A 21,362-nucleotide genomic window follows, 5' to 3' on the forward strand; every position below is an offset into this window, starting at 1 on the left:
GTTAATCATATCTGTAAAGACTCTTTTCCGAAATTAAAAAAAAAATTCATAGGTTCCAAAGATTGGCATGTGGACATATCTCTTTAGGGGCCACTATTCTGCTCATTATGACTATCCTGGAGCTCAGGGAGATGAGTGAATTGCTGCAAGTTCCAGTGCTAGAAAACAAAGAAGCCAAGTACAGAAACCTTAGGACAGAGGTGGGAAATGACTTACCCAAGAGAGCAAAGGAAACACCAATGTGAGTTGAGGCTTCTCTCTACTCCAGTCTTCAGTGGTTTTACCCAAATGCATGGTAATGTGGGAATTCCTTATCATGTTGGGAAGATATTTTTGTCTAGGTAGCTGTGAAACTTTAAGAAAGATATTTTGCATTTGAGATATCCTGTTTGAGACTCAGCTCAAGATACTCTTTTTCTTTTGAACAAGGATTTTTTTTTGAAAAGATGATTTGTAAAAATATAAATGAAATAGCTTATACCATACCAATGTTGGATGAAGGATAATTTCCATTTAACATGGACCTCCATCCTTACGGTCAGTAAGAAGCATTCATCTCTTTACACATTCATTCACTTACTCATTCAACAAAAATTGAGGGCACTCTGCCAGACAGTGTACATAGTGCTGGAGAGACAATAAATAAACGAGACAAATGTATTCCTTGCATTTGTGGACTGTAATACAATATGGAGGAAACAGACAACAGTAACAATAAAACAGAAGAGTGCTAATTTGAAATTTGGAAGTTGCCATGAATGAAATAAACATTGTTCTATGAGAGAGTATATTGGCAATGTTGCTACTTTAAGTAGAGGAATAAGAGAATGTCTGTGATATTTAGATGAGACTTGAAGAAATCCATTAGGCGAAGAGGCTTGAGAAGGCATTCCATTCCAAACACGATGCCTTAAGAGGCCAAGGAGTTTGATGTTTTTGGAATAGTCAGAAGACCTATGTAGCCAGAACTTACAACTAGATGGGGAAATTGAGGCTTCCTCTGTTGCAAAAAGACTTTCTCTGTGTGGCAAAAGGTACTGCCACAGTTTACTCCAGAATTATCACCTCCCAGCCCAGTAATGACAAAGAACGTTCATCTTTTCCTGTGTTCTAAATCCTAAATCCCAGAAAAGACTTTGATTGGCATTGCTTTAGTTTAAGTGACTTCTCTTGAAATAATCACTGTGGCCAGAAGAACACAGCACTAAGAAAAGCCAGACTTGGATCACCTCTGTGGTCAGCAGCTCCATCAGAATCACATGACTGGAGCAGCAGGAAATCAGTTGCCCAGAGGAAGTAGGGGATGCAAGACAGTCAAGGCAGTAGACATTCACCCTCCTGTTCAAAATGCAGCAACTCATCACCTGCTCCCCTGACCCTTACAAGCAGGGACATTGTCTGTCTGTCTTTTTTTTTTTTTTTTTTTTTTTTTTTGAGAAGGAGTTTCGCTCTTGTTACCCAGGCTGGACTGCAATGGCGTGATCTCGGCTCACCGCAACCTCCGCCTCCTGGGTTCAGGCAATTCTCCTGCCTCAGCCTCCCGAGTAGCTGGGATTACAGGCACGCACCACCATGCCCAGCTAATTTTTTGTAATTTTAGTAGAGACGGGGTTTCATCGTGTTGACCAGGATGGTCTCGATCTCTTGACCTTGTGATCCACCCGCCTCGGCCTCCCAAAGTGCTGGCATTACAGGCTTGAGCCACCGCGCCCGGCCACATTGTCTGTCTTATTCATTACAGTGTTCCTCGTGCTGAGGGCAGTTCCTAGGACATATCAGCTCCTCAAAAACCGTCAATTAAATGTATGGGGAAAATGTAAAGAATGACATTTTATTACCATGAAAAAATTACAGTCATATGTCACTCAATGACAGGGAAACATTCTGAGAAATATGTTGTTAGACAATTTCATCCTTGTACTAACATCATAGAGTGTACTTACACAAACCCAGATGGTATAGCTTGCTGCACCCCTAGGCTATATGGTACAGCCTACTGCTCCTAGGCTACAAAGCTATTTATATGCATGTTCCTCTACTGAATACTGTAGGTAATTGTAAGACAATGGTATTTGTGGACCTAAATACAGAAAAATTACGGTAAAAAAAGATAGTGTAAAAAATTTTAATGGTACGTTTGCCTAGGGTACTTGCCATGAGTGGAGCTTACAAGACTGGAAATTGCTCCGGGTGAGTTAGTGAGTGGTGAGTGAATGTGAAGGCCTAGGACATAACTGTATAGCACTGTGACTTCATAAATACCATACACTTAGGCTACTCTACATTTATAAACAAATAAAGTAATTGCAATACAATGTTGTGACAGCCATGACATCACTAAGTGATAGGAATTTTTCATTCCACTATAACCTTATAGTACTACCATTGCATATCAGGTCCATTGTTGGCCAAGATGTTATATGGTGTATGACTGTATTTGCAACATAAATACTTCAGAATGAATAGTTAAATTCTGTTACACCCCACTATTGTTGAAGAGTGTTGGTCTACAGAGTAGAAATACAAATACTTAAGCCGCATAACTTGCCAGGCCTCTCTGATAATTAATTGCTATTTGATTGTAAAAGGCTTTGGAAACTATCCATATAAAACTACATACAGATACAAGGCATTTTGTTGTTAATAGTCAGCTAGGAAATGAATGCTCAGCAGAATTGTCTAAATAGGTTCCTAAAGGGTATGGCAAAAAAAAAAAAAAGGAACTTTGAAGAGAAAGTTTCAAATGGCAAAAAATACTTAGGCAGCAAAAAGACAATTTTCTGAAATGATGGGTTTGAGAAGAATGAATCAGCAATAAATGTTGGTGCAAAACATTATTTAGGAAGTCTGAACATACTCCCGATTAAAAATATTTTCAAGAATGACTCCAGCAGAAATAATAAAATGCTAGGCACAAACCTGTTTCCTTAGCCCTCCTGGTTAGGCAGGATGCAACAGCCTGACCTGCACCTCCATCAAGTGCTCTGAACTGCTGTGAGAGCATGACATGTGTCTGTTCAGTTGAGTGCTTTAGTTCATGTCATTTTAGGGTTAATGTCACCCTCCTAGAAAAGAACAGGTAGAAAGGAAGCCAGACTTTGACCCACGGGCTGGAACGACCAGTTATATTGATCAGGTGGATGAACTGAGGCACAGGTAAACTGTTACCCTGGAGACTAAGTAAGCAGCTTAGAAGAGAGAATGTGTGTATCCCTCACATCCAAAGGTGGGTTAGCAATCTAGGGCAAGTAGATAGCTCCAGGTATTCCTGAGTCACAAGCTGGCTGGTTGGCTGTGCCATCCTTGACATGTGGCTTCCATCTCTGGGTCCAAGGTGACTGCTATATTGCTTTCAGCCAACAGGAAAGAGGCAGTGGAAAGAGTCCTGGTAAGTAGATTTGTCTTCAGAGAGGTGACTCAGAACCTGCAAATACCATGCCTGCTTATATTCCAGCAGCCCTAACGTAGTCACATGGTTCCACGTAACCACAAAGGAGGCTCGATTCTGCAGTCTCTAGCTACACAACCAATGTATCCAGAAAACACTTAGTTTTAGGAAGGGGGTTTATTTCTAAAATAAAAGGGGCACTATGGAATACTGGGGGACAAGACTGCACTATCTGATATGTCATGAATACATTGAGTTCATGCTGTGTTTGAGACATTGTGGGAAATATAACTGTGAATAAAAAAAGGATGACCTGCATTCCAGAAGGCAGTAAATATGCTCACATACAGTAGCAATGCTCGCATAAAATGGCCTGGGACAAGGGGTACATGTAACCCGGTTATGAAAGTTTAGGGAAGGGGGGAATTTATTTCCTCTGAGTAGAATACAGGAAAAATTGTTGGAAGAGGTAAGATTTGAAATGGGCCCTTAACACTAGATAGGACTAAGGTAGACTGGAAATTGGAGTTAGCAGAAAGGACTGTAAAGAGGGAGGGAAGGGCCTTTGGTCGGTGGGAAGGGAAAAGCTTGCATGCCAGCTAGAGTCATTTTCATAGCTGTGGCCCTTTGAGAACCATCCAGTTCTCAAAGGGATGTTCCACAAAAATGATGACATGAAGGCTGATACTGTTGGTATCTCTCCAAGTCCATTCTCTCTTACTTCCTTAGTGATAAGAATCCTAACATTTAGTTGAGTATATGGCCCTCCTTAGCCTTCTACAGAGCTATATGTGATCACACGACCAAGTTTTGGCTAATGAGATAGAAGTGGAAGTATCATAAACAACTACTGAAAAGTATTCTTAGCCGGCCACTTGCTTTGCACTTTCTTGGTTCTGCTTCCTGTCAGTGAGATGTGATGGCTAGAACTCTGATATAGCTGTTTTGGATCAGAAGAATGAGAACTAACCTAACCCTGGAAGTGACAGCAGAAAGTCAGAACCATCCTTCTTCCCTGATGACACCATAGAACCACCATGGTGGAAGCCCTGGACTACCCATCTATAGACTTGTTTAAAGCAAACTACAAAAAAAAAACAAACAAAAACAAACAAACAAAAAAAAAAAAAACAAGACTTCAGGGGTTTAAGTCACTGTCATGTTAAGTTTTTGGCCACATTTAATGGCACCAATTCCTACTAAGCACAGGCAGCTTTCAAGCTGCACTTGCTCCTAGATCACACTTATCAAGGGATAGAGGCTCGATCAGCAGTCAGCCTATTCATTTCCTATTACTACTCTTAACATACTACCTCAAACTTAGAAGCTTAAAACAATACAACTTTATCTTACAGTTCTGTAAGCCAGAGGTCCAGCATGGGTCCTGCTAGACTAAAATCAAGATGTCGCCGAAGTTGTGCTCCTTTCTGTAGGTGCTAGGGGAAAATTTGTATTCTTTCTTACTTAGGTTGTTGGCTGAATTTTGTTCCCTGCGGTTGTAGGACTGCAGTCCCGTATTTCCTGGCTTGCTTTCACCTGAGGTCTATTCCCAGCTTTTAGAGGCTACCCAGCTTCCTTGGCTCATGACCCTCTGCCTCCATCTTCAAACCAGCAACAGTGGGTCCAGTCTCTCTCATACTTCAGATCTCTCCTACTCTTTCTTTCATCATCATGTAACTCATCAGCCCTTCTGCCTGCCTCTTCCACCTTTAAGGACCCATGTGATTACATTGGGCCAACCAAGATGATCCAACATCATCTCCAAATCTTAAGGTCTGTAACCTTAATTCCACTTCCAAAGTTCCCTTTGCCATGTGATGTAACATATTCTCCAGGTCCAGGGATTAGGGCATGGACGTCTTCAGGGAGCCATTATTCTGCCAGAGAATATAAGGTTCCCTCAGCAACTTCATTCTTCTGTCAATTTATGATCTTGTTTCAACTGTCTTCCACATTTACAGGGGCAATAACTCAAAGGGTAATTTCCTGCTGATGCTTATATATAGGCCTGATACTCAGGACTCCTGCCCACTTCTAATTCTCAGGAATAAAGCTGTGTTTTTGAGTGATTCATCACATATGTTGGGAGTTATGTACGAACTTATCAAAGATATCTAATAGATGTTTCAGGCACTAGGTTTAAGACAGAATTTGGTGACTTCTGGGAGTAGTTTTCTCAGGTAGATGTGAACTGGGAACCAGGGTTAAGACTAGGGTCTCTCTCTAACTTTCCTCAATGCCAGACCTAAAATAGTATAAGCAACACTGAAAAATTACTTAGGTTTGTTGAGGGGATTGCAAAGAGCAACTTGCTTACAGATATTTTCAAGTTGCAATTAAGGATAGGATTGGAAAGTAAGAGTATCATTCCAAAGGCAGTAATTTCAGAGAGAAGAGAAAAAATAGCATAAATGCCCCGTAAAGAAAAGGTGACAGGGTTCCATCCAAATTATCCGGGTAGAATTAGGCAAAGGCAGCCAATGAGAGTCTTCTCTCTGGGGGATCAACTTGGAGATTAACTCTGGCCTGACTGTACTTTCTCCTTTGTGCACTTCGGAGGAGGGAAACACTTCAGTGTGAGGTCACTGGAACAGAAGTTCCAAGAGGACAAGGAATTTGCCTATTTTGTTTTCTTTAACCCCAACCTTCAGAGTACTCAGCAAACATATACAGCATCTGCATGAATAAATGAATACATTGTTAATTGAATGACGGATTGATTGGTTGACAGGTACCTACGTCCTTCTTTGGTTCCCCATCCCCAACCCCCTACTGGGCTATATTGTCTAGAAGTTAAACCTTGTGCTTTAAAATCAAACCTGAACCCAGGTCTCACCTCTGCTATCTGTTCTGCCAGTGTGTTCCCTGGAAGCTTCCTTGAGTCTGTTTCCTGACTGTAAGTTGTAGCCAATAATTACGCTTAGCTTTGTGAAGTTTCATTAAGATAATAGATGAAAGTGCTTAGCACAGTGCCTAGCAGTGACATTTTGGCCAACAACAGACCACAAAATACTATTTTGTTATAATTGCCTACAATATTCAGTAAAGTAACATGATTTACAGGTTTGCAGCCTAGTAACGGTAGGTTAAACCATATAGCCTAGGTGTAAGTAGGTTCTACCATTTGAGTTTGTGTAAGTACACGCTATAGTCTATATACTACAACAGTATCACCTAATGATGCATTTCTTAGAACATATCCCTATTATTAAATGTTGCGTGGCTGTACTCAAATTTGTTAGCACTTAATGTTAGTTCAAACCCACTTCTACTGATAAAAGAGTCTCCCTGTGATGGTCAAACTTAATTCCCAGTCCACATGCCTCAACTTGGATCAATTGGCCTGTCTCTCCAGCATTTCATGCACACATATGGGTGCCTGTACATGAGAGTGTGTTCACTCAGGCATGCATGCACATAAATATCAAGGGGCCAAAGTAGATGCAAATGCTATCTTCTCCATGAAGCCAACTATTGAGGCCCTAGTCAGAACTCATTTTTTTCACTGCAGAATTCTTGAATGTCGATTAAGTCATTTTTACATGTATCACATACCAATGCCTAGCACAGTGTCTACCATAATATGGAAACGTAACTGTTTCTATATTCAACCACTCATTCATTTTGGATGAATGAGTGGATAGATGGATGGATGGTGGATGGATGGAAAGTTAACTTACTTTCGTTCTCTGGCAGCTCCACAGGGATTTATTTATCCTCATACCCACAACTGGTCAGCACAGTGTCTTACCCACTGTAGCTATTCACTAAATAGTGGTTGGATGGTGATAAAGGAGAAGAAAAAATAGAGAAAATCAAGACCAATCCCCACCTGGACTCATTCTTCTTTCAGGGCATCCTATTGAAAGGAGTTATTGAGAAGAGAAGCAGGGAGTTGACAGCCACCCTCTGGACTCTCTCCCAGGGCCTTTTTAGAACAGGAAAGTTAATTATGGAACCAGATTAACAGTTTCTTTTTTGATACAGCCAAAGTAAAACCAGCAGGATGCAATTTAGCTCTTCCCCGCTTTCCAGATAGAAGCAAATTTTCATACAAAACAAAGAGACACTTGAATTGCAAATTACTTAGAGAATCAGCTAGCAACCCCAATGGACGAATATTTCTACTTTCAAAACCCACTATTGCCTTTTTAGGTTTAACCATGTAGTGGGACCTTCACAAAGGCCTGGGTGTCTTGCTATTTCAACCGTTGTCCAAGTGGGGAGGAGGGGCAATTCACTAAGGTTTACTGGAATGTCCCAGGGTGAGCTTTTTGCTCAGAACATTTTCCTTTTCTCCAGACTGTCTGTCTCTAACACTCAGAATACCAGCCTCCATTCAGAATGAAGGCTTAAGGGTTTCTAGGGGTCATCTCATTGAAGAGTAGGAAGCGCTAATGTCTCTAAAAGCAAATGTCTACAATGGCAGTGAGGAACATAACAAATAAAACAGGTGGCAAAGGTGAATATATGACTTACAGGAAGTGGGTGAGGACTGGGGCAAACCTTTACCCCATCTAACCATCACTGGACCATTGTTGATTGTTGTTAGACATTTCAAGAAGTCTGTAATCTGGATTGTTAACTGAAATATCATTCTTTTTAGCTGCTGCCATCTAATTAATAAGGGAGAATAATACCATCTATTAGCTGGATATGGCCTATGGGGCCGCCAGTCTATAACTTCTGATCTATTACACATGCCTTCCTTATTCCGTAGCAGGGAAACTGAGGTCAAGAGACAGAAATAATGTATAAAAGATCACAGAGTGCCCCAATCTTCTGATGCCTCCTCTAGTGCCTAGCTGATTCCACTGTTCAGCCTCCCCCAAGTCCTTGTCCCCCACAGGACACAGGGCAGCTTTATTTTCACAAGAGCATTTATTAACGTATTTTTTCTGATTTAAATAAATAATTTCTATTTTCTACAGAGGACTTGGAAAATATAGCAAGGATAAGAAAAAATTTAAAAGTCACACAGTGGTGCCATTGTATTTATGGAGGAACTGGAGGCTGAGATGGCAAGTTGGACCCAGGCTGCTTCCAGACATGACCACTGGAGGGCAAGGTGGCATCTCAGTTGACTTAGCCCACAGTAACAGGTTGTAGGAAGGTTAGGGCAGGAGGTGAAGACACAGCCAGGTATGTGGTAGAAATGAGTAAAGGAAGATAGATGGGGAAATATGGTCAATGAAGTAAATATGCCCTGCCTGAACAGTGTAGACACTGCTGAGATTCAGCTTGCATCATTGTGTGGGAATACAAATAATGTTGACAGCCTTTTGGAAATTTTGTAATTGTGAAGCTTGAAATCTAACCTTTTTAAGTAAAAAACTTTCAATATGTGAATGTAATTCAAATAATGTGTGTGTGTGTGTGTGTGTGTGTGTGCGCGCGCGTGCACGCACACGCATATGAGTCAAAACCCATCAAGAAGCAGGATTTGGACAATGGACTTTTCTCTGTGATCTCTGTTTAGTGACTCAATGAGAATGAACTGAGCCCTAGGCAGGTCAGTCAGTTGGATGGAGAGTTTGTTTCTGATTAGTCACAGGCCATGAGAGAGCTGGCATGCAGATGCCCAAAATCAGGAGGACAAGACTGAGAAGGCCGAGGCTGTCCGTTGACTTAGCTCAGCTGTCCCCTGGAGAGTGAGGGCTTCAACAAGAACCAGGCTGCATCCTGGACAGACCCTTTAGGGAGATCTTCTGCCCAAATCCAAAGCACCTACTGTGGCCTTTTATAGAGTATGTGCGTGTGTGTGTATGCGTGTAAATAATCTTTACCTTGCTAAAATATAGATTATCTCCCTTGGTAGCCTTGTGGAAGACAACTTCATTTTCTCCAAAACAGAAATGTTTAAAATTATCAATGAGTGTGGGTCAACTCTTTCCATGTTACTGGACTGAATGAGTTAGGCAATAGAATGGAATGGAAGGAGCCCCTAAATATGAGTCTTGAATTCTCAGAGCTTCCATTTCATACTCTATGAAAAGAAAATTATGATACCTGCCCTATCTTCTATAATGGTGAAGATTTTTTAAATAAGAAAAACAGAAAACCCAATGGCTTAAGAAAACAAACAAGCAAACAAACAAAAACTAGCCTAAGCAGAGAAGGGTATGTATTGGTTCACACAATTGAAAAGTTCAATCAGAGTTAAATCTGAGGTTCCAAATAACATCAAAGCTAGTACCTCTCACTCAAAACTGCAGTCTTGATTTCCCATGTTGGCTGCCAGTAGCTCTAGGTTTCCATCTTCATCATTCCAAGCGCAGTAGAAAGAGATCCTCTACTACAACTTCAACACAAGTTTCAGAACTGACTTTCATTGTTCTGAAATCCCATGCCCATTCTGAAGGTGGCAAAAAAGATGAAATGCACTGAGTGGCTAGACCAGCACACATTTCATGGAACAATTAGGCACTTAGCTGAGGATCTATGGAAACATAATTTGCAATCTGTATGGTGGCAGATAAAGTAGCAGACCTGATTCCCTGGTAGGAATAAAATGTTTCTACTGAAACAACTTCCTGGGAATATATTTGACCTGCTCCGTAAAGTGTGTCTAATGCTAGAGCCATCTAGTTAAAGAGAAAAGAGCAAAATACTTGATTATTACTGATACTAAAATGAGATTTTTACATTTTGTATTTCTTTTCTCTCCTGTGTCATGCAGGCTTCCTTTGACAAGGAAGGCTGTTGTTTCAATAAAAACAACAGTGTGAAGAGTAAGTAGTTTCTCCTCTTATTCATTGGTTGTAGGATATGAACTCCTCTCCACTGCTAAGATGAGAAACTACGATTTCTTACACATGGACACAAAAATGAGAAAAACGAACACTGGGAATTCCAAAAGGAGGGAAGAACTACCTATCAGGTACTATGTTTACTTCATGGGCAATGAGGTCATTAGAAGCCCAAATCTCAGCATCACTCAGTATACCCATGAAACAAACTTGCACATGTAACATCTATGTCTAAATTTAAAAAAAAAAAAAAGCACAATTTCTTCCTCCAACCGAGTAAATATCAACTTATCTGGTATGTCAGATGCCAAGTGGATGGCTTAAACTTTCTCCATCATATATACTCCCCAGACAACAGGGCCTGTTAAAGTATGTATCACTTAAGACGTGCTCTTGGCTGCAAGTAACAGAAAGCACAGATTCAATGTGGCTTGAATAAAAAGAAAAAAGTTGTTGGTGCTCATAACAAGAAGTCCTAAAGTAAGACAGGTCCATAGATGGTCAATGGAGTAAATCGGTAATGTTACCAAGACTTGGATTACAACCTCTCCAGGGGCTGTCTCTTTCATCAGTCTGCAGCAAACTTCCTCTCAGATTTATTGGCCAGAAATGTGTTACACACCTTTGCCTAAACCAATCCTTACCAAAGCAAATGGAACCACCATGATTGGTTAGACTAATCATGAGTCCCTTCTGTTGTTGAGAATGGAACTAACATTCCTTGAACTACATGGTTGTGTAGAGAAAAGTGGATATATAAACAAAACTAAAATCTTATTAGAAAGAAAAAAGGCAATTGATTGTAAAGGCAATCAATAGTATCTACTGTAAGATGATACTGTGCAAAACTCAGCAGTGTTTCCTCTAAGAAGAAAGGGACTCAAGTTCCAAGACCTCATATACTCCATTATTGCAGAGAAAGCAGGCACCAGCTTTGGCTAACCTCCCCTCTAGTCATGGGTAAAATGAAAGAAATACTTAGACTCTGGATGTAAAACCCAAGGCATTGTCATCATACCATATGCAGACTGTTTTTCCAATTTGCATAATTATAAACTCCCCCTCAAAGAGTAAACATCACTGCCAACTTAAAAACAACAACAACTACAAAACAGTATTAAATATGCATTGCTAATTTGACTTTCTAATTTGTCTGGGCTCTTCACAAAGCTGTGCATAACTCTGCAGATACCGAGTGCTTAAGAAAATCTTCCACCTGCCTGAAAAGACATCAACAGGAAAAGAAAAGCTAAAAAATAGGGTTTTAGCTAAAGAATTTGAGTTGTTGCCTGAAAATTACCTGCAGGAGTTCATTCTATTAAGAAGGACTCTCAAATTCATTGTCCCAACCATTGCTTACCACCATTCAAGTATAGCAATAGCTTTGTGCAGCCAAAAGAAGATAATTTCACAAGACCTCACCATTCAGTTTTAAGAATCACCTGTGAGCTGTGTATTGCCTTATATTTGGTCATTTATAAAAAATAATTCAAGAATTTCAGAAAGACTTTCTTGTCCCCAAATCTGTCTTTTACTGACCTGCCTCAAAGATTCACACTACTTGGGCCTTGAAGCTTCCAGTTGTGGTACAAATGTACTATTTGGCCAAGGTGGATCAAGCTGTTATTATTTTCTCCAATTTCAGTTCCCTGATGAGCTGCAATGATAAATGGGACACAGGATGTGTATCTGCATAGAGGGAAACCGTCCTGTAAGAATAGCCATAATCAAAAATCAAAAAACAGTAAATGTTGGCTTGGATGTGGTAAACAGGGAACACTTCTACACTGCTGTAGGAAAGTAAACTAGTACAACCACTATGGAAAACAGTGTGGAGATTCCTTAAAGAACTAAAAGTAGAACTACCATTTGATCCAGCAATCCCACTCCTGGGTATCTACCCACAGGAAAAGAAGTCATTAGATGAAAAAGATACTTGCACATACATGTTTATAGCAGCAAAATTTGTAATTGCAAAATCGTGGAACCAACACAAACGGTCATCAATCAATGAGTGGACAAAGAAACTGTGGTGTATGTGTGTGTGTATGTGTGTGTGTGATAGAATACTACTCAGCCATAAAAATGAATGAATTAATAGTATTTGCAGAGACCTGGATGACATTGGAGACTATTATTCTAAGTTAATTAACTCAGGAATGGGAAACAAAATATTGTATGTTCTCACTAATATGTGGGAGCTAAGCTATGAGGACACAAAGGCATCATAATGATAAAAGGGACTTTGGGGACTTCGGGTGAAAATGGGAGGGGCTGAGGGATAAACTAGAAATATGGTGCAGTGGATACTGCATGATGGGTGCACCAAAATCTCGCAAATCACCGCTAAAGAACTTATGTAAACAAATACCACCTGTACGCCAATAACTTACAGAAAAAAAATTCCTTTGAATTAAAAAAACAAAGAAGTCCTCCTGGAGGTATACAAATTACGTGTGTGTGTGTGATGTATCATATATGTCTATTCCTCTGTATAATGGAAATGTTGTTAGGCATAAACATACAACATATGTGAATACAATGTTACATAGTGAGATCCTTTTATACAAGATATTCTAAAACCTACTTTGTGAACTCAAAAATACATTATAGACATCTTTTTTTGCAGTATGTGTGTGTGTGTATGTACACATCATGTTTTACTGTTGATCAGTATGGCATCTCAGGAATTAGTGGTAATTTGCTTACTCAATCCTCATTTAAACTGCATCTATCATTCCTAGCTATATCTTCATTATTTTTAATTATGTCAAAACATTCTTGTGCTCAGAGATCTTTCTCTGCACATATTGTTGCCTCTTTAGTAAGCTCCTTGAATAGTCATTGCTAGGTAAGGAACAGGCCATTCAGCTGTATTAAGGGAAGAACCATAGAGGGCTAGAATCTTGACACTGCATGATCCCTTCTAGGGGCTCAGATATGCCTGTGAGGATGGGCTCCTATAGGAAAAAAAAAAAAAAAAGGAAGAAGAAAATGAGGACAAAGTGCCATAAATGTGAACTTTGCTGATGGTACATTTTTACACCGAGTTGTCACAGAAAAATAAGAAAACTGCCATTATTGCAGACAACCATGAGATTTGTTTTAGTGTTTGCTTGAGCAGTGTCAATCTGTGCCTTGTCTAGACTGTAAAATCCCTGTGGGCAGGAGCCAGTTCTGGTGGTTGCTGCTGTTACTGACCAATATATGGCAAGTGCTTAATATATTTAATTACTACACTTAAACATTTTTGGGTAAATAAATTATACAGAAAATCTTTCCTGAAAGAAAAAGATTTGGAAGAAACTTCCTAGAGAGTGACATTTCTAGGGAATCTGTTATCTTCCCAATCTTTTTACTCAACCCCCATTATCTCTTTTGCATATAATACTTTCCATCCCACAACAATTGAAACATAGAACCATGCAATTTTAGGTGTTACTCCACTGTTTTAAGACAAAAAATAATTCTGCCTTAGAAAGCATTGTATAAGGAGCAGGTGATAGTAAATGGGCCATCATTGTCAGTCAAGAGTTTAACATAATTCACTCAACCCCTGGCCTCAAACCCAACCTATTTTTATGACCAGAATTTGACTTATTTTTATATTTTACTTCTATTTTTAAACAAGATAAATTGCTGTGTGATTATGAAAATCAATGTAGGAATAAACTTAGACATGTTACCTGATGCTAAATTCTAGAGATTGCAAAATGGATGGGTTCTGTTATGTTGTGCCAGTTTGAGTTGCTCCAAAACACACTGGAAAATGCAATATTTTTCTCTTTCCATACATGATATTTATTTGCCTTTTCTGTTTCCAAAGACGTTTCCTATCGTATCATTCAGGATCTTATCTAAGTTTCTTGAATTCTTGTCATCCTTCCCAGAGCAGCAAGGCTGGTTTTCAGTTTACCTAACTCACTTAATGTCTGCAGTTCTGTGCCCAGCAAAAGCACTAGCTGAACAGCCACCCTACACCCATCACAAACTGACAACGAATGCCACAGGCACCTGGACTTACAGCAGCGTTGACCTAAAAATCTTTCAAACATCCCCAAGGAAAAAGAGAAATTGCTGTTTGGCAATTCAAAGTGAGATCTGCAAACCGGCAGCATCCACACCACCTACTACCTCCTTAGAAATGCAGAATTCCAGGTCTCACCAAGACCAGCCTGCTGAGTCCAATTATACATTTTCTCAACATCCCCAGGTATGTCATATGCAAGTTATGGACCTCAAGGAAAATTCCTTGTGGTCATTCACCTTGATTTCTTCCTTTTTTCAAGATCTCTCTCTGCTTGGACCAACAAAATGAAGCACATAAATATCTAGAAGTACATTATTTTAATAGCCCACACTATTATTGTACTGGGCAAAGTACATATTTCATACTGAGTTAAAGGAAATGTTCCCTATTTCAAAACAACAGTTTACTACTTAGACAATTTCATCATTTTCATAGCAACTTCCCCTCCATTCCTTCTTTATTCAAAATGGCAACCCTTAAGATATAAACATGCTATTATTTTTGTGCATTGAATTTGGATAAATATAACACATATAACATATTTACTATGAAATCAAAGGAAAAAGCCTCCCTAGAATGTAGTGTAGTAAAATCTGTAGTCACTTTAATGATGCTCTCACAATTTATAGTGCTGAGTAGATCATGAATTCTAAACAACTGTGGAACCTAAACGTATCTATTGAAATTAAGAATAAATTCTGTTGTGGTTGAGTAGGAAAAGTTTTAGGAGTGTTCAGGTGTCCAGTTATTACACAGTACACTGGGACAAAAGGGGGAAAATGTTCCTGGAAATAACCCCAATGAGAGGCACAGATAGAAGTGAAGTTTTTAATAGCATCAAAGTAGATTTAATAACTATTTTTAAGTCTGGAAACCATTTTCTAGATGTTTAAGTCTGAGCATATTTTGTATATGGTTAATTTCAACTGCTTGCATTTCTGAAACAAATACATTGTTAGTATTGTGATTAAATGGTTCTATTGTTCTATGAAAAAATCTGTTCTACGAAATCACCAAAAAGCATACATATTTATATGACAACCCTATAAAAAGGCTATATCTTGGTTAAAAAAAAAACAACAAAGATCAGGAGAGCTTCTGTGCACCCAGCTTCTGCTTCTGGGCTTCTCTCCTCCATTCTCTTAAAGTTTCCAGTACTCTGTGCCCAGCACGGTTCTGAGTACTCTGTCTCTCTCTCACCATCCTCTAGAGGACTATCTATTATTGAAATGAAATGGCAGCCATTTATATTTTGTATACATTCAGAGATTTGTTCTAATAATTTGTAGTACTATCTCTCACCATGAAAGAAAGAATTTATCTCCCACTAAAGGAATATTACACGTTAGAAAGAGTAAACAGATAAGAAGTACTGACTAGATCAGGATTGGTTTCATCTGAGCAGTTGATAGCTTCCTGGACATTAGCGTTAATATTCTGAGACTGTGTCTGGATTCACCAGGAAAAGAATATTTTGTGATCAGTGATGTCTGCCATGGGTATGACATAAGGACATAGCCATATATCTGCTATGTAATGTTTCATACCACAGCTTTTACTGAGCCTTTACACAGCATCCATTGTTAAGTACTTGCGGGCTACCTTATTTGCATATTGATGAATATCAAATTATCCCCAAAATTAAGTTCCATAAAAGAATAATATATATTATCTTACAGTTTTTATGAGTCAGGAATCTTTGAGCAGCTTACCTGAGTTCTCTGTCTCGGGGATTTCTTACAAGGACACCTGAAGGCTTAGCTGGGAAAGGATCCACTTCCAAGCTCACTGACAGAGTGATTAGTCACACTCAGTTCCTCCAGGGCTGTGGCACAGAGGGTCTCAGCTCCCCACTGGCCACTGTCCAGAGACTTCCCTCAGTTCCTTGCCAGATTGCCCTCTCCTTTAGGGCAAATACCCAAGAGGAGTGCTAGAGAAGGTTAGCAAGAGGAAAGTCACAGTCTTTTGTAACCTAATTATAGAAGTGATATCCCATCACTTTTGCCTAATGTGTTCACTGATGTAAGTCACTATATCTGCTCAAGGCCAGGAAGAGACACAAGGGTGTGAATCTTAGGAGGTATGAATCAGCGGGAGCCATTCCGCAAGCTGCCTGCCGCACAGGCTTTATTCCATTCAGTCTTCACCATGGTCACTCTTAAGATGCCTACTACTATTAACCCCATTTTTACAAGTGATGAATTACATAGAGAAGCAGAATCACTTACTCAGGGTAGCACAGCTAACAAGAAACAGAGCTGGGATTTAGACACAGATCCCCCCTGACTTTAATGCTGGTATTATTGCCACTGTGCCTTTTGCCTCTCTGGAATTAGCCAATAAAGTGGTCTTCTAAATATTTTGACCCCTACAAGCAATAACTTTTCAGAATATGCCCTTACTTTTGTATGTGTATTTATAACATATCTGTATTTCAAATCAGTAAATCTTGTTGGATAAAAAGTGATTATGAATAGAAGTTATTTTATTCACACCACAATGGATTGTCTTGTCCAGAGCTGATGCTCTCTGGATGTGACATCCTCCCAGTTGACAATCAAGTGGGCTTATGGAGATAGAGTTGGATGCTTCTGCTGCCCAGACACTTTAATAAGAGGGAAGAAACTGACTTTCAGCCTCTTCTTTACCCTGTTATAAGCTTCTGAAGAAATATGGAATGAGTAGGGGTTTGCACAACTTCTTCCTCTCACTTTGTGTCATCAAGTCCTTTAAGGAAGGATATTATAGGATTGGACGAGTCTTTCTTCCAGCCGTGGGCACAGAACTGCAGACATTAAACTTGTGTGGCTGGTTCCCCAAACCAAGATACTGTCAGTAGAAAATGGGGGAGTGGATGCTGGCCTGGCACAAACCACAGGTGCCCACTTGAGGGAGTATTCAAGCAGACCCTTCAACAGTAACACTTGGTCACCATCCCTTCCTTAGCTCTGAATATCCTTGCTGCTCTGGTCTTCTTTCCTCACTGAGATTAGATGACCTCAAAGATCTTGTCCCTCTCAAGTGTTTCCCAGCTTTGTGATTTGCCATCACATATCAGGCGGACTGGCTCAGGAACCTACCTTTATGTTTTTTATCCCATCTTGTCAGATCACTCAGAGCTCCCCAAAATTGTCAGCCTACTCTTCCTCTTGCCTTCCTGGCTGGCTGCATGCAGAAATTACTAGCAATTGCCCAACTAAAAGGCCTTCCCAAGACACGTGTTTGCTTCAATTTTCAAATCAGTATGCTGGCCAGGGTGTCAAACACACACAGAGAAATCTCAGCCTCTGCGTTCTGACTGGGCAAGATTTTTCAAGTATGGGCATATTGTTATAAGCATACAGATGACTTGGCTGACTGAACCTTTCCCTTGGGCCAAGTGTCACAGGAAAAAAATCTTACTAATAACAATTCGGTAGCAGGGGCTACATTTTGAGTTCTTGCTTTAACCCAGAGGCTGAGTGAGGCATAGAGCATCCATTAATAGGCCTGTATGAGGCATGGCGTATGAGACTAGTCTAACTGGTTGGAAACCTCATCTCCATCACTCAGCAGCTGTGTCTCTCTTGTACATTTCTTGCCCTCTCTAAATATCAGTTACGTCAGCTACAAAACAGCACAGTAACTGCACCTACCTCACAGGGCTGCTGTGAAATATCAGACAACGTAGCCCCTGGGACATGCTTAGCCAGTGCCTGGCACATAGTGAGCACACAGTACCAGATGACTAGTTTTACAGCTGTTCCTGAAAGACTGTTTCTCCTCATTTCATAAATGTACAAACTCAGAATCCAAGAAGGTAAATAATTTGCCCAAGACCAAAAGTAGCAGAACTGAGACTTGAACTTAGGTCATCTGCCTCATTAATTCTTCAAATATTTAGGGGTGCCTCCTATGTTCCAAGCACTGAGGATAGGGAAATAAGTGAGTAAGGCCCAATCCTGGCCCCCATGGAGTTTGCAGCCTGATACGATACCATCAGATCCCTTGACATGCGTACCAGCCATTCCCTTCACAAAACTACCCCAGGGCACCTAGTTAAAATGTCCCTGAATACTGTTGACAGTAACCACAATAGCTAATATTGATTGGATACTAGTGGATGCTCATTTAATCACTCCAAAAGCCCTGTGAGGCAGCTACAATTATTATCTCTTTTTTACAGATTAAAACTCTGAAGCTTGCAGAGGCAGAATGAGTTGTTGAACCCATGTAGCTAGAAAGTGGTGGAACTTGGATTTGAACCCAGGCATACAAGAATAGTTCACTATACGGTTTAAAGGAATCAAGCTGACTTGAGACTGGGAATGGAGCTAGAATGAAAAGTTACATCAGCGCTGCTGTCCACATCCAATCATATATAAGGTGCATCTTATTTTGTGTGCCCTACGCTCCTGTAGTAATCCTCAGAGGTTAAAAAATATACATACTAGGAGAAACTTTTAGCTGTGAAAACAAAGAAAGCAGGCACTATCAAATTAAAATCAGGCAGTGGGACTTTGACTAAATCTGCCCTTCTGCGCTCTGCTTAGTTGCATTTTCAAAGACCCTGTCCTCAAGGGGCAAGCTTAGTTAGGCTGGCCCGTGGCAGGTACAGGCCTACTTCAGCCCCTGGAAATGGAGTTTGATTTAGCTGTGTGCAGACAGGCATAGCCTGGGGAGACACAGGCCAGGGCATAGCTCAGGGGTCTGGCTGATAAACACAGCCACAGCCTGGTGACTTCTGCAGAGCTGCTGCAGATCACGGGCAGAGTCGTGTTCAAAGGAGTCAAGCAAACTTCAGTTCTGCCTCCCTGGTTCAGAGAATTCATCTGAATCTCCACAGGCGCCTAGTGGGTCCAGGGAGGCAGTGATGCTGGCCTAAGTAAAAATACTATCAGCATGGTTTTTCCCCATTTGCTGGCTTTATTCATGGCTCACAGTTACACTCCCTCCAGTGAGGGAGGCTCTATGCAACCCTAAGACACTGTGAGATTGTTAACTGGGAGTAAAGACAAGGCAGAAAAGAGAGGCTCCCTGCAGAAAACAAAGAGGCCTTGCCATTCACAAACAGACAAAGCCAAACGCAGCTGGAGCCTATGTTTGTGTCTGTGTTAATTGCAAAACATAACACCCAGCAAAATAAAAGTGACTAGATGTGTATTTTTGTCCCCAACCTGAAATTAAGAAATCTAAAGCAGTAAGTCCTCATGAACCAGGCCTCCACCTGCCTCCCGACACACACAATGACCTCAGGAAAATATGAAAGAAGGTCCCGACTGCACTGAGGAGGTGGGGCAAGTTAATAGAGCCAAATCTGGCAAAGCACATAATTTCTTTGCCAACAGCTTGCAGATAGTCTCCCTAAGCCTCAAGTCACAGAGGGTGTTTTTTTAACTCATTTTACCCGTGTACAAATCCTGAACATCCAGAAAGATTGAAGATTTGCCTAAAGTCATGCAGCAGTGTGATGAAAGAGAATCAGACCCCTGGATATCCCTGGTTCTTAGGCACACTTAGACTTCAGCCGCTTCTGCAGGGGAAATGTTATCATGCCCAGAGGCTACTTTGCACAGTCAGTACAACCTGGGGAGCACTCCGTCCTCATTAGCTGTCATTAAGTTGCTGGGACCTCCAGTTGCTCTTCCTATGGGGAAGAACTGAAGACCAATGTCATTTACTTTGTGTGTCCACCTCCTGGGGTTACACTGGAAATGCTCCTAATGAACCACAGCAGAAGAAAATATCGTCCTTAATTAGAGCCCTTAGGAAAGACTGCTGCATTTTCCTACCTGCAGAGGAAAACACTAAATCTGGAGTCTGTATATGAATAAACAGAAGAGAAGAAAATGCACAAGTGTGATGACTCCACAAAAGCTTCCCTGAGTCTTTACAATGGCAAATAACCCACGAGCGTTCAGAGCCACCCTATTAGTTTTTTTTGTAGAGTAGTTTTGTTGTTGTTAATGAAAACATTATGCCTTTACCGAGACAGATTCTGTAATCACAGGAGGTAGGAGGTCAGGGTACTCACAATAACCATGTCTGCCAGGCATAGGAATATCTATATATCATATATTGCTCAGTGGAACAGAGGTGGAATGTTTCTGTTGTCCTAAAACTCTTTCACCCAGAACTTGCCACTGCACTGCTGAAGAATAAACTTTAGCAGAGTGGTTGAGGGTCAGGTAGAATGGTGTTTAAGGCCTATTTCTGCCACTTTCTTGCTGTGTGGTGTTGAAAAAATATTAACTGCTCCAAATCTATAATTCTTCAGCTGTTAGCTGCTCTGGAGCTGCTAATTTACCTAACAAATAGCACATAAATTATTTAGCTGACTAAATGGGCAAGCTTATTAAAAGTACTAGTATCCTTCCAATAGAGCTGGAAATTACCCCAGAAACCACCTCACCAAGACATTCCCAATTTTGACTGAATATCAGCATCACATGAGGTTTCTTTAAAATATACATATGGCTTGGCCCCAGACTTCCTACCTATACAGCTCACTTTCAGGCTCTTAGCTTCGTGGACCTACCTATTCCTTTGATAAGCTGTTACAAAATCTGTCTAAAACCAAGCTATTTGCTTCCATTCGCTAAGACTACAACTATTTTTCAACACATCTGGGGAACGAGACCAGGCTTCTCTACTTTTCAGAATTCCTCAGGTGATTCTTAAGCAGCCAGATTAGCATCAGTCCTTAGAACAATGTCGGGGACCCACTAACATATGCCCTAGAGAGTAACCTAAGTAACCTGAAGGTCACAGAACCACAGAGCTCATTAACGCATAACAACAACAAACACACCCTTGGTTTTCCTGATTTCTGTTGAATAACCTCACCATGTCAGCACAACAAAATTCTAGAAAAGCAGACGGACCGTTTTCATGGTTAATTGTCTAATTGTGGTCCGTACAGTCCTGGTGTTACCATGTGTCAGCAGCTGTTTAAAGCTACCAACAGATTTCTCCCTAAAGACTTACATTGTGGGTTTCTGTTAGAACTGCAGACCCACAGATATTTGGGAATCTGTCTGAGTTAAACATTGCTGGCTTGCCTTAGGGAAGACTAGCTTTTTAGGACAGGGATCCCCAAACTCCAGTACTGGTCCATGGCCTGTTAGGAACTGGGCAGCATAGTAGGAGGTGAGCAGCAGGTGAGCATTACTGCTTGATCTCTGCTTCCTGCCAGATCACTGGTGGCACTGGATTC

At 40.6% G+C, this 21,362-nt stretch overlaps 1 protein-coding gene across 3 annotated transcripts in view; it reads left to right on the forward strand.

Annotated features, from left to right (window-relative positions):
- The window catches only part of ATP10B (ATPase phospholipid transporting 10B (putative)), a 321,028-nt gene that overhangs the window by 113,401 nt on the left and 186,265 nt on the right, over positions 1 to 21,362 (forward strand). The window contains exon 1 of one of the 3 annotated variants that reach the window (XM_074390677.1): positions 1,454 to 10,288. The exons of the other annotated variants lie outside the window; for them this stretch is intronic. Within the exon in view, the coding sequence (XP_074246778.1) occupies positions 10,180 to 10,288 (109 nt within the window). The 5' untranslated portion in view covers positions 1,454 to 10,179. Of the gene's footprint in view, positions 1 to 1,453; positions 10,289 to 21,362 lie in introns of those variants that run through there. 3 annotated transcript variants of the gene reach the window in all.

The sequence above is a fragment of the Saimiri boliviensis genome, chromosome 20 (genome assembly GCF_048565385.1).
Source record: "Saimiri boliviensis isolate mSaiBol1 chromosome 20, mSaiBol1.pri, whole genome shotgun sequence".
Taxonomy (NCBI): Eukaryota; Metazoa; Chordata; class Mammalia; order Primates; family Cebidae; genus Saimiri; species Saimiri boliviensis.